The sequence below is a fragment of the Microtus ochrogaster genome, unplaced genomic scaffold (assembly GCF_000317375.1).
Source record: "Microtus ochrogaster isolate Prairie Vole_2 unplaced genomic scaffold, MicOch1.0 UNK112, whole genome shotgun sequence".
NCBI classification, from domain to species: Eukaryota; Metazoa; Chordata; class Mammalia; order Rodentia; family Cricetidae; genus Microtus; species Microtus ochrogaster.
Window position 1 is genome coordinate 775,105 of NW_004949210.1, and position 14,359 is coordinate 789,463.

A 14,359-nucleotide genomic window follows, 5' to 3' on the forward strand; every position below is an offset into this window, starting at 1 on the left:
ATGCCCAGAAATAGGAGACAGGAAGAAGGGGCTACCAGTGTCTGTGCACCCCAATTTATAGACATTTGCCCGAGGCCGTCCCGCCCCCAAAGGGCGGGCTCTCTCTACATGTTTCTTTATTGTATAGGATTGTTTTGCTATCCTGGTTCTTTTGTTTTTCCAGATGAAGTTGAGTACCGTTTTTTTAAGGTCTGTGAAGAATTGTGCTGGGATTTGATGGGAATTTTGTTGAATCTGTATATTTTGGAAAGATTGCCATTTTCATTATGATGATCCTACCTATCCAAGAGCATGGGAGATTTTTCCATTTTCTGATATCTTCTTCAATTTCTTTCTCTAAAGATTTAAAGTTCTTGTTTACAGGTCTTTCCTTTGTTTGGCTAGAGTTACTCCAAGAAATTTTATGTTGTTTGTGGCTATTGTAAAGGGTAATGCTTCTCTGATTTCTTTCTTAGCCTATGTAACATCTGATTTTTTGAGTTAATATTGTATCCCTGCCACATTAGTGAAGGTGTTTATCAGCTGTATTTGTTCCCTGGTCGAGTTTTTGGGGTCACTTATGTAAACTATCATCTGCAAATAGTGAAAATTTGACTTCTTCCTTTTTCATTTGTATCCCTTTGATTTTCTTTTATTGTCTTACTACTCTAGCTAGAACTTCAAGTACTATATTAAATAGATATAGAGAGTGGACAGCCTTGTCTTGTTCTTGATTTTAGTGGATTGCTTTGAGTTTCTCTCTAGTTTGATGTTGTCTGTTGGCTTGCTGTATATTGATTTTTATGATGCTTAGTATGTTCCTTGTATCCATAATCTCTAAGACACCCTCACAAAGGGGTGTTGTATTTTGTCAAAGACTTTTTCAGTATCTAATCAGATGATCATGTGGTTTTTTCTTTCATTTTGTTTATATGGTGGATTACATTGATGGATTTTCATACGTTGAACCATCCCTGCATCTCTGGAATGAAGCCTACTTGATCATGGTCTATGATTTTTCTGGTGTGTAACCTTGGATTTGGTTTGCCAGTATTTTATTGAGCATTTTTGCATCAAAGTTCATGAGGGAGATAGGTCTGTAATTCTCTTTCTTAGTTGCATCTTTTTGTGGTTTGGGTACAGGGTAACTGTCGCCTTGTAAAAAGAGTTTGGCAGTGTCCCCTCTGTTTCTGTTTAGTGGAACAATTTTGAGGAATATTGGTATTAGCTCTCCTTTGAAATTCTGGTAGAATTCTGCTCTGAAATCATTTGGCCATGGGCTTTTTTTTTTTTGTCTGGGAGACTTTTAATGATTGCTGCTATTTCCTTAGCAATTATAGATCTATTTAAATTGTTTATCTAGTCTTGATTTAATTTTGGTATGTGCCACCTATCAAGAAAATTGTCCATTTCCTTCAAATTTTCCAATTTTGTAGAATACAGGTTTTTGAAGTATGACCTAATGATTCTCTGGATTTCCTCAGTGTCTATTATTATGGCCCCCTCTTTGTTTCTGATTTTAATAATTTGCATATTATCTCTCTGCCTTTTGATTAATTTGGGTCAAGGTTTGTCTATCTTGTTGATTTTTTACAAAGAACCAGCTCTTTGTCTCATTGATTCTTTGTATTGCTTTCTTTGTTTCTATTTTATTAATTTCAGCCCTCAATTTGATTATTTCCTGTCATCTACCCCTCCTGCATGAGTTTGCTTTTTTTTTGTTATAGAGTTTTCAGGTGTGCTGGTAAGTTGCTAGTGTGAGATTTCTTTATGGAGTCACTTAGTACTATGAACTTTCCTCTTAGCATTGCTTTCAAAGTGTCCAATAAGTTTGGGTATGTTATATATTCATTTTCATTGAATTCTAGGAAGTGTTTAATTTCTTTATTTCTTTCTTGACCCAGGGGTGATTCGATTGTTCAATTTCCATGAGTTTGTTGGCTTTCTGCAATTAGTGTTGTTGTTGAATTCTAACTTTAAGCCATGGTGATCTGATAAGATATAGGGGGTTATTCCATTTTTTTTTTTGTATCTGTTGAGGTTTGCTTTGTTACTGAGTATGTGGTTAATTTTTTTTCCTTCTTTGGGTTTTGCTGGTGTTGGATTATCTATTGCCTGTGTTTTTGTTGGTGTAGCTAGCTTCCTTGGTTTGGAGTTTTTTCTTTTAGTACTTTCTGTAGAGTTGGATTTGTGGATAGGTATTGTTTAAATCTGGTTTGTCATGGGATATCTTGTTTTTTTTCCATTTATAGTGATTGAAAGTTTTGCTTGGTATAGTAGTATGAGCTGGCGTCTGTAGCCCCTTAGTGTCTGCAGAATGTCTATCTATGACCTGGCTTTCAGAGATTCCATTGGGAAGCCAAATGTAATTCTGATAGGTTTACCTTTATATGTTACTTGGCCTTTTTCCTTTGCATCTCTTACTGTTCTTTCTTTATTCTGTATGTTTAGTGCTTTGATTATTATATGGCAAGGGGACTTTTTTTTTTTTGGTCCAGTCTATTTGGTGTTCTGTAAGCTTTTTGTACTTTCATAGGCATGTTCTTCTTTAGGTTGGGAAATTTTCTTCTATGGTTTAAATACAGTTTCTGTGTCTTTGAGCTGGACATCTTCTCCTTCTTCTATCCCTATTATTTTTAGGTTTGGTCTTTTCATGGTGTCCCAGATTTCCTGGATCTTTTGTGTTAAGAGTTTGTTGGATTTAACATTTTCTTTGACTGACGAATCTATTTCGTATCTTCAGCACCTGAGACTCTCTTTTCCATCTCTTGTATTCTATTGGCTATGCTTGCCTCACATTTATCTAGATTTTCCATTTCCAGAATTCCCTCAGTTTTTGTTTTCTTTATTGCCTCTATTTCAGATTTCAACTCTTGAACCATTTCCTTCACCTGTTTTTTTTTGTGTGTGACTTTCTTTGCTTGCTTCAAGCAATTTGTTGACTTCTTAAAATTTTTCTTTTTTTAAATTCAAACATTTTATTTATTTTTTTGCTTTATACCCTTCAAAATTTCCACCTCCTCCCCTCCTCCCATTTCCTTCCTTCTTCCCCTTCCCCTTCCCCCTTCAGTCCTAAGAGAGGGCAGGGTACCCTGCTGTGTGGGAAATCAAAGGCCCTCCCCACTCCATCCAGGCCTAGGAAGGTGTGCATCCAAACAGACTAGGATCCCAGAAAGCCAGTACATGCAGTAGAGACAAATTCCAGTGCCATTATCAATGGCTTCTCAGTCAGCCCCAATTGTCAGCCACATTCAGAGAGTCTGGTTTGATCACATGCTCCGTTCATTCCCAGTCCAGCTGGCCTTGGTGAGCTCCCCTTAGATCAGTTACACCGTCTCAGTGGGTGGAAGAACCCCTCGTGGTCCTGACTTCCTTGCTCATTTTCTTCCCTCTTTCTGCTCTTCAACTGGACCTTGGGAGCTCAGTCCAATGCTCCAATGTGGGTCTCTGTCTTTCTCCATATATTGCCGGATGAAGGTTCTATGGTGATATTCAAGATATCCATCAGTTTTCCTCTACTTTTTTAAGGGAATTTTTCATTTCTTCTTTAAGGGCCTCTATCATCTTCATGAAGTTATTTTTAAGTTCGTTTTATTCTGCTTTATCGGCGTTGGGATGTTCATGTCTTACTGATGTAGAACCACTAGTTTCTGGTTCTTTATGTTGTTGTGATTATTTTGTTTTTTCAAGTCAGAGTTTCTCTGTGTAACTGCCCTGGCTGTAGACCAGCCTTGCCTCGAACTCACAGAGATCTGCCTGTCTCTGCCTCCTGAGTGCTGGGATTAAGGGCGTGCACCACCACCTCCTGGCTGTTGAATGTATTCCTACACTGCCATTGCCCATCTCTTCCTCGAGTGGGGCTTGTGCTTCAGGAGATCCCTCTCCCTCCAATTGGTGCAGGTGGGACTTGTGGCTTAGGTAGTAGCTCTTCCTCCAGGTGCATGCGTGTCTGTGCCGCTGATGGATGCTGATATGACTCGGAAGCTCCTCCAGGCGTAGATGGGGCCTAGACTCAGGTGGTTGCAGATGCCTTGGGGCGAGGTTAGGGGTATGGGAGGCTGCTGCCAGGTCTCTGAGGCTTCGCTGAGTGGAGTGATGCATGGGGTGTGCCTCAGGGGTCTAGGGCCTAGTGGATAGGGCCCTCCAGCTGGGAGCCCAGACACTCCACTCCCTCTCCACGTGTAGGCGGGCAAGGTTCTGGTGATCTCAGACGTTGTGAGGGGTGCTTAGGGGTGTGGGGAGACTGCTCCCAGATCTCTGTGGCTTTGCTGCGTGGGGGTGGGGCAGGGATGTTCCTCCAGGGGCTAAGGCCTAGAGGAGGGCCCTCCCATCAGGGAGCCAAACACCTCTCCAGGTGAGAGCAGGATCAAGACTCTGGTGGTCTCAGATGCTGTGGGAGATGGTTGGGGGTGTGGGGAGGTTACTCATAGGTCTCTGGTTTTCCTGGGTGGGGGTGGGGCAGGAATGTTCTTCAAGGGGCTAGGGTCTAGAGATTAGGGCCCTCCTGCCAGGGTGCCAGACAATCACCTCTCCAGGTTGGGGTGGGACCAAGACTCTGGTGGTCTCAGATGCTGTGGGAGTGTTTGGGGATATGGAGAGGCTACCCTCAGATTTCTGGGGCTCTGGTGGGTAGGGGTGGGGCACTTCTGGAGTAGGCTCTAGCCGGGGAACCAGATACTTACCTCTCCAGTCCTATCTTTCTCTTTTATAGACATTCCTTTCCATACTGGTATTGAACTCCATCACTCTTGCTGCATTCTGGATATAATAAGATATTTGGAACTTTCCTTAAACTCTTCAAATGGGAAGAATGGACATAGCTATTATCTATTTTCTGAATTGACATCTCAGGGAGTATGCTATCAAGGCCGAATGCTTTTGTCACCATTATGTTAGGACTTTCTTATCAGGCAATAAGTTCTTTTCCATTCTCCTTTCATCACCGACATCCTGTAAGACCTTGTGAATCTGAAGCAGAAGGGGGATGAGTTCAAGGCAAGTTCAGGCTACATAGACTTTTTCCTCAAAGTAAGGAAATAATGGTTTCAGTTTTTCAATTCTTGTTTCTTTATTTGAGATTTTTGTGCTTCTACCTTGGTTACTAGATTGTTGTCCATACATGCTATTTTAGTAACTTTTGCTTTAGCTGAAGCGATTTACACCTTTGGTATTTTATTCCCTATCAACAAAAAATAAGATACCTTTTGGTATTAGAAACTTATTGAACTCAGGTCTTGGGTTTTCTCAGCAAATGTTCTGTCACTGAAATTTATCTCTCTCTTCCCCTAATATTCTTAATACAATTAATACTAAGTACAATCTAGGTTCTGGAAAATGGCCCTTGGTCTTTTGTTTTTTTTTTTCCTCATCCAAACAGAGGGAAAACAAGCATTCCAGTGTAATCATAGTCGAAGAGTTACTAATTTAATAACTCCCTTCACTAGAGCTCCATTCCCCCGTATGAACATTGGAAATAAGTATTACCTGCCTACTTCTTGGAATGAAAATGATTCTCCATGGGCTGGAGAGATGGCTCAGAGGTTGAGAGCATTGCCTGCTCTTCCAAAGGTCCTGAGTTCAATTCCCAGCAACCACATGGTGGCTCACAACCATCTGTAATGGGGTCTGGTGCCCTCTTCTGGCCTGCAGGCATACACACAGACAGAATATTGTATATATAATAAATAAATATTTAAAAAAGAAAGAAAGAAAATGATTCTCCATGTGCTTAGAAACCAGTAGGGGGGACATCCACACCCTGAGCTTTTCCTTTGTCTGCAGGGCTACCTGAAGCAGTGCCGAAAGAGAAGGGACATGTTCAGTGATGAGCAGCTGAAAGTCATCTTTGGGAACATTGAAGACATCTACAGATTTCAGATGGGCTTTGTAAGAGACCTGGAGAAGCAGTACAACAATGATGACCCCCATCTCAGCGAGATAGGACCTTGCTTCCTTGAGCACGTAAGCATCTTATTTTGTTGATTTTAAAAGCAATGTTAGGAAACAATAGAAGGGTATGTGAGATTTCTGGTTCTAGTCAGTTGTGGTGCTCTGGAATGGGGGATGAGTTGTTACATGACTGATTTTGACCCTTCATTTTTAACAAGGTTAGAAGGTTTATAACTTGTTTAGGATTATTTTTCTTTGCTATTATACTCTCTTCTCTCCCAACCTTTTAGGAAGTTATCAAGAGGATTTTTTTTCTGACTTTTCTTTTCTTGTTGGGTTCAGCTTCTTTGAGAGCCAATATTTGGGTCAGAATTCAATATATTCACTGCATAATTTGAAAAATAAGACAAGGCCTAGTTCTATAGAAAGTAGTTCCTGAAAAGTGATGAAAAGTCAGAACTAGAGTATGAGAAGTGGCAAGTGTAGCAAAAGGAGAACATGGGTTTAAAGTAAGCAAACTAGTGACAATTTGGTACCTGTGCCTGAGCTTACTGGGTAACTTTAGCTCTGTATCTTCATATAGAAGGTGAAAAAAATTTACAGCGATACCTTTGTGTTTCTCTCTTCTGTGTATTTTTCATAAACAATTTAATTTTTGATAATATATTTTAAATTTATTTTATTATTTTATGTACATAGATATTTTACCTGCATGTGTATATCTGCACCATGTATATGTGTATGTAGTACCCAAGCTGGCCAAAAGAGGACTTTTACTACTAATGATTGTGAGCCAACCTGTGGGTGTTAGGAATTGAATCCTGGTCTTCTGGAAGACCAGCTAGTGCTCTATATTGCTGAGCCATCTTTTCAGCCCTATAAAGTATTTTTTTTCAAGAGATAATATATACATGTGTATCAAAATTCAGGCTATACAGAATAAGTTCCTGGGGTGGGGGGGTGTTTGTTTTGTTTATGGGAATGTGTGCTAAAGGGGTCTTCTAAGCAACTCTTGTATTCAGTGATTTGCTAAGAAATCTGAAATAACATAGTACATAGCTTGTCCATGACTATGCCTTGTTATAATGAAACAGCTAAAACAACCAAGAAAAGAAAAAAGAGAACACCTGGCTGAAGGTTCTAAGAATTGTATGAAATGTCTCTAAGACACTAAAGATTCTGTGTCCAAGATTTCATGGGGGATTGATTATACAGGTAGCCTTTGTATAGCATTGCTAAAATTTCAGACTTTTGGAAGAAAAGCAAATATTTTATATAAACCACATTGCTTCTTCTGTCTGGCACAATGAGCTGTTGTGGCCAGGGCACGGTAAGGATCCTTGTTGGTAGTCAAGTTCTATGATGCTTGCGAAGGGCAAAGTTTTCAAGGAGACCTTTCTACATACAGGACTCCGAGACCTGATACGGTAACTCTTTCTGTACACTATATTGACTAGTTCAGCCATTTCAGATAGTACCTGAGTAGTTTTATAAATATTACACATGAGCATGACCTAGTAGTTCCATTCCAAAAATTATAGCTGAGAGACACTATAAGAGATCCAGAATGCTCAGGCACAAAATTGCTGAGTGCGTTCAGTGCTGTGTGAGCTGGAGTGAAGTCAGAACAACAAAAACATCAGATGGGACATTTTGTTCTTAGGTATTACGTAAGAGCAGACTAGATATATGTCCTTTATAGCAACACATAGATATCAGTTGTGTTAGGAAAGCAGAACACAGATCAATGTCTTCAACCAGAGGTTTCCTTTTGCATTGTCATGTGTGTTATTAGCATTCTTTGGCTCTATCTGCTAGATGCCAAATATCGTTTTCCTGTCCAATGGTTATAACAACCTGTACATGTCTTCCTGCATTGTCCTATGTCCCCTAGGGGATAAGAAGACTCTTTTATGCTTTAATATGTTAATGTTAATATTTTATTAATTTGAATTGAATAGTTTTCATATGATAAATGAATGTTATAAAACTGGGATAAATATTTGATAATGATATACTATTCATTTGAAATATTGTTTTGCCTTCAAAGTCACATTGTTCTAGAATGTACTTATCTTTATTTTATTGTTTAGAATGTATTGGGTATAACTTACATATAAGATTCCCCAATATGAATTATATATGGCAATGAATTTTTTAGTAATTGCAAGTAGTTATGTAACTACCATTCTAATCACGAAGTAGTGGTGCATCCCTTTAATCCCAGGACTTGGGAGGCAGAGGCAGGCAGATCTCTGTGAGTTCAAGGCCATCTTGTTCTACAAAGTAAGTTCCAGGACAGCCAAGGCTGTACATAGAGAAACCCTGTTTTGAAAAATAAATTAGAATATTTTCATTTCTACATAAAAGTTCTTATCTTTCTTTTATGTTTTAACCCCAGGTTCCTTCAAACATTGATATGCTTTTCATTATCACATTACTGCTTCTTCTAGAATGTCATATAAATGAAGTAAAGTGATAGGATCTTTTGTACATGCCCTTTTTTCACTTAACACAATGCCATTCATGATGTGATAATTCTACCAGCAGTTGATCTTTTTTACCTATTCACCAGTTAGTGAATATCTTGGTTGCTCCCAGTTATAAGTACTTACAAATAAAGTTCCTGTGGATATTCTAGCATAAGGTTTGGTGAAAACATAAATTTTTATTTTGTCTTTGAAAAATAACTAGAATTAGAATAGCTAGGTTGCATGTAATTTCCATAGTTTTATAAGTCTAAAACATTTCCAGTGTTATGCTATTTTACATTTTCACTACTGATATTTTGTTTCAGGTGTCCTATATAATGATTAACATTTGATATTATTAATTTAAAATGATCATCAATTTCATTAAGTAGAAAGTGATATCTCATTATGGTTTTGAAGAATTTTTAAAGAATTTTTAAATTAATGTTTTGGGTTAACATACAAAGCAATGAATTTCATTATGGTATTTTCGTACCTATCTATGTGTTATTATACTTCGTTCTAATTTGTTACTCTTTCTCATTGTCACCCCTATGGCTCCTATACGCTTCTCTCTGGTTTTTCCTTCTCAGTATTGTTTTGGTTGCCTATTCACAATCTATCATGTTTCAATAGGGATTTTATAATTGTGTTACTTTTTGTGAGAATGATATTCTACATTTTGTATGAACAAAAATGTTTTTCTTTGATGTTGTGTTTGTATTTTTATTTTTCCTGAGGCATTATTCTCTAAGTTACTTTTTCATTTCTTTTTTTACCAACTGGTTATTCAACAGCATACTACTTAGTATCTTAGTCCATTTTATATGGCTATAGCATGATAACTTCTAAAGTGAAGAAATCTGTTTCTTAGAGGTATGGAAGCTAGGAAGTCCCAAAGCATAGTCCTACCACAAAGTATGGCAGGGATCTTCTTGCTGTATCATAGTATGGCAAGGACATAGGAGCACATACAAGACAGAAAAGAATGAGTCAAACTAACCATTGGATGTAGAGCTTATAGCTACATAACCAACCCACCTTTGCTCTATTAACATTTTGGGGGGTAATGAGGGGAGATGGCAGACCGTAAATTTCCCTCTTCTTTATTTTGAAGATTTATTTTTATTTTAAAATTTGTTATTTAAAATGTAGCCATTAAAAAAATCGCACACTATAATTAACCAGACCCAAAGACTATACAATTCAACGACCTTCTTAATACTATTGCAATGCCAATTAAATTTCAACATAAAATTTAGAGTGTGCATGCAAATTATAGTATCCTTCCCTTGGCCTCCTAAAACCATTATTTATGTGCAAAATCCGTTTATTGTACCAGTAATTTCTAGGTTTTAGCTAATTACAGCACCAACTCCAAAACTCAACAGTAAGTCTCATTCAAATAAGTTATGAGTGTAAGCCTCAAAGGACCCTTTATCTGAGGCAAATGAATTCCAGCTGTGACAATGAGATGAAAGTAAGTTATCTACTTCCAAAATTTATCATCTCATCATCTCCTGTCTACTATGTACCTGCTGAGAAGTCTGTTTTTTTTATTTTCTGTTATAAAACTTGAAGTATTTTCATTTTGTATAATCATTTACATGGTGCTATATTACTGAAGAATATTTTTATAAAAGTACGTGATATAGGTTGACCATATCCCCCATATTCTCCATCTTTTTCTTTCTCAACCATCTTCCTCCCATCAGTCTTCTTATTTCCCTAGACAGCTTCCCTTTTGCTTTTATATCACACACACACACACACACACACACACACACACACACACACACCTGACTTTAGTAATCTCTATAAAATCTAGGAACAAAAATAACGAAAAACATGCAATACTTACTTTCTAGAACCATTTGCATCAATTTTCCCGAAAATGACATAATTTTATTCTTTATGACTGAAGACATTTTATTATGTATATTGTGATACATTCTTTTTGTTTATATTTTAGCAATACAATGCTTTTATTAATTCTTAGAGAATTTCATGCACTGTATCTTGATCATATTCATCTACAACTTTTCTCCCTAGCTTCTCACAGATCTATCCCTCCTTTTCCCCACACACTCCCCACGTCATATCCCTCCCTCCCTCCCTTCCTTCCTTCCTTCTTTTTACTTTCTTCTTTTTCTTTTTTGGAAGAGACTATGGCAGCAGATATTCTAGTTCCCTCGATCTTACAGTCTTTTGCCCCCCCCCCATGGTGTTTCTTGAACTTTAAATGGAGGAGCTGCGCTGTGAATACATTAACTGGGAATGGACACCTGTCCTACTTAATTTTCTAGGCTGAGATAAAACACTATGACCAAGGCAACTGATGAAAGAACGTGTTTCATTTGGGCTTATGGTTGTATAAGGTTAGAGTGCATAATGGCAGAGTGGATAAGAGCTTACTTCTTGACCTGCAGGTAGGACAACACGCACACAGGGTAGGGATGTTGTGAGTCTTTTGAAACCTCAAAGCCTGTCCCCAGTGACACAACTCCTCCAACAAGGTTACACCTCCCAATCTATCCCAAACAGTTCCACCAACTGGGTACCAGGTGTACAAACACCATAGCTCCCCATGGTCATCTATCTCTGAATCTTTTCCAGTTATAGCTTTCTGCAATTATCTCTATTTACTACAGAATGTAGGTTCTAATAAAGTGTAAGAGCTATGTTATAGGTGTATATAAGTGTAAGGATTTAGAGTGCTGTTAGAGAGTATACTAATTTTAAAAATATTACAATAGTATGTCGTCATCTAGGTTTCTTGGCCTCACCAGCAAAGATACTTGGGTACATTTATAGTGCCAAGAATTAATTCCTTTCTACTGAGTAGACTTTATGTTCAATTAGGTGACTATTAGTTGTCTCCGGATATAAGTGCCACTATCGCACCTTTGGGGATATATTGCTGTGCTATTTATTGTTGTGGATTGTTGGGATTACAGCTGATAGGATAATTGGTCTCTACTGGTGGCTTGCATGGATCCTTCCAAAACTATGAGTGCTAGTCCTCAGTGATGATGATTCTATGTCAGATCCAGATCCCTTCCTCCAAATCCTGTGTCCAGAGTTTGTGGTATTTTCTGCAGTAGGGTCTTACTTTTTTTGTGTGTGTGAAAGACACCAAGGACAATGACAGTAACCTATATTATTTTAGGAGTCTCTGACTCCCTAATCTGCATCTCAATAGGACGTTTCCCATGCCTAGCACTGTGGGGGGGTGTTAGATAGGTATGTATTTGAGGAGAAAGAATTGTCACTTCAACTGGCATCTTTAATTAAAATATTTGTAGATGCATTATATATAGCATATGTATACACACATAAACTTATGTATATATCACATGAAATTTTGAGTAGCTATAAAATAACATAATGCCCCTTGGCTTTTTCACATATACTTAGTGTTATTTATGATGCTTCTTTCTCTCTCCCTCTGTGAGGGTTTCCTCTCACCCTAGGTACGTTTTCCCTAGCCACTTTGCCCCTTTCCTTCTTTATAGCAACTGTGTTCTATTGCTCTCCTGATTAGTGTTCCCTGATCCACCTCCCATGGCCCGTTTTTACTTTCCTAATGTCTGAAGTTACCCCAAGTTATATACTCACATCTATATTTTTATTCATTGTTCTGACGGACACCTAGGGTAGTCCATGCTATAGATGTGGCAATCTGCACAAATCCAGATAATGAGCTAACTAGAGTGGCAAGGGAATGAAGAAAAAGACAGACACAGATACAGAGACACAGAAAAGCTGGGATAAGGTTGTCTGGGCTCTCTTATGGAGAAACCACAGTGCCCTGAAGCTCAGCTTGTTTTATATGGTTGAACAGGGAGGAGAGGTTATTACATAAAGCTGGACAAGGAGGCAGAGCTTAGGTATACAGCTGAAAAAAAGACAGGTTTAGCTAATCTCAGTAGGAGCAGTCTCTATAGGAGAGCTATCTTCAGGCTGTAAATATCCAGGAAGAGAAAACTACAGGGGGCATTTTCTGCACACACTGTTAACATTCACACTTGGACCAGAGGAAGGCCTTGTCATTACCTGGGGAAGGCTTTGTCACTCCCATGGGTATGAGGCCTTGGGGTCCTTGACATGGTCATGCACCTGTCAAACAATACATACCTTCACCAGAAATTCCCTGGCACCCTGCATCACCCCTTTCTTATATGTTCAGAATTGATCCACTTGCTTAGTCCAGAGGCAGCATGCTGCCATTCTTGACACCAGACTTTAAGGATGATAGAAAAAGAAAGAACATAACAGTTTTTTTTTCTCAGTAGAAAGAAAAGGAATATTTTCACAGGTTAAAAAGATTGAAGTCTCAAATTGTGTCAAAGATTGTTTTTCAGTAACAAAAGGGAAACCAGTCTGATCAAAAGCATTGTATTCTTCTAGGAGGTGCTGACACAATTGGGACATATCCATGCTGTTATTATTGTGGGTACAAGCACAGAGGAGGTGGATTCTAATTAATTCCCAATTCTTCATGTCAGAATCTCAAGGCTCTAATACACCTTGAATAGTTAAACAGTGCCTATTGGGACCCCAGGTGGTTAGAGAAATAATCCTTCAAATAGAAGAACACATTAGTATAGGTTCTGACTTCTCCTATGACTGGTTTTACATGCATGCACACATCAGAAATAATAGCTGTTGCATTATTTGACTCAGGTTGTTAAAATAGCTGGTAGCATTTATTTTTAATTTTTGAGTTTATAATATAATTACCTGATTTATTTATATTATAATTACTTTACCCTTTTTTTCCTCCTTCCAACCCCTCCCATGTAACTCTTTTTACTCTCCTTCAAATCTATGGCCTCTTTTTCATTAATTGTGATATATATGTATGTATATATATATATATGTACATTAATATAACCTGTTAGTCTGTATAATGTTTCTTATATGTATGTTTTCAGGACTAGCCATTTGATACTAAATAACCAATTGGTATGGTTTTACCTGGGAAAAATTATTTCTCTAGCTCTTAGAATTCCTTAGCTTCCCATGATTCTTTGTTTAAGATTGAGACTTCATGAGCTTTCTACATTAGCTTTGTTATTGTTGTCCATATTCTGCTCTTATTTATGCTGACATGTTGCTGAGACGTTATGGGTGTGTCTTCTGACATTCCTAGGAGACAAAATCTTACAGCAAACTCCCTGATCCTCTGGCTTTTACAGTCCTTTTGCCCCTGGTTCTGCAATGACCCCTGAGCTTCAAGCACGGGAGTTGTGTTGTAGATAGGTGTCTTGAGAATGGACTCCACAACTCTACATTTCTGTCATGGTCTCCATCTGTTGCAAATAGAAGTTTCCTTAAAGATTTCCTTTAAACTACTTATGTATATTTATGTACACACGTGTGTGTATTAATAGTTTGTCAGTTATACAGCAGACAGAGGATTAATGTTCACAACACATAAAGAACTCAAAATTAAAAAATCAAAACAAAACACAAAAACAAAAACAAAATATGACTTGTTCCGTAAATGAGCCTGGGACCTGAACAGAGAATTCTCAAAAGAAGAAATAAAATGTCTAATAGATATCTCAAAAGTGTTCATTTCCCCTAGCAGTTAGGGAAATGTAACTCAAAACAACTCTGAGATTTTTATCTTACCCCAGTCAGAATGACGAAGATCAGCAAAACACCTGACACTAAATGCTGGAGGAGATGTGGGGAAAAGAGAACCCTCCATCATTGTGGGTGGGATTGAAAACTGGTCCAGCCACCTTTGTTATCAGCTTTGCTCTGTGCTTTCTGCTTCAGCTCTTGCCTCCAGGTTCCACCTTGAGTTCCTTCCGCGACTCAGTATTGGAAGAATGTTGTAAGAGGAAGTAAACCCTTTTCTCTCCAAGTTGCTTTTGGTCATGCTGTTTATCACACCAATAGAAACCATAACTAAGACAATGTACATATATTCAGAAATGTAATGTCCTCTTTTTGTACCACTCTGAACATACAGTAATGGTCAGATAGCTATTATTTAAAATATATTT

General features: G+C 38.0%; 1 protein-coding gene across 9 annotated transcripts in view; it reads left to right on the forward strand.

Annotated features, from left to right (window-relative positions):
• The window catches only part of Arhgef9 (Cdc42 guanine nucleotide exchange factor 9), a 307,395-nt gene that overhangs the window by 245,097 nt on the left and 47,939 nt on the right, over positions 1–14,359 (forward strand). For all 9 annotated transcript variants that reach the window (XM_026778204.1, XM_005371537.3, XM_005371536.3 and 6 more), the window contains one exon: positions 5,761–5,940. In XM_026778204.1, the coding sequence (XP_026634005.1) occupies positions 5,761–5,940 (180 nt within the window). The remainder of the gene's footprint in view (positions 1–5,760; positions 5,941–14,359) is intronic.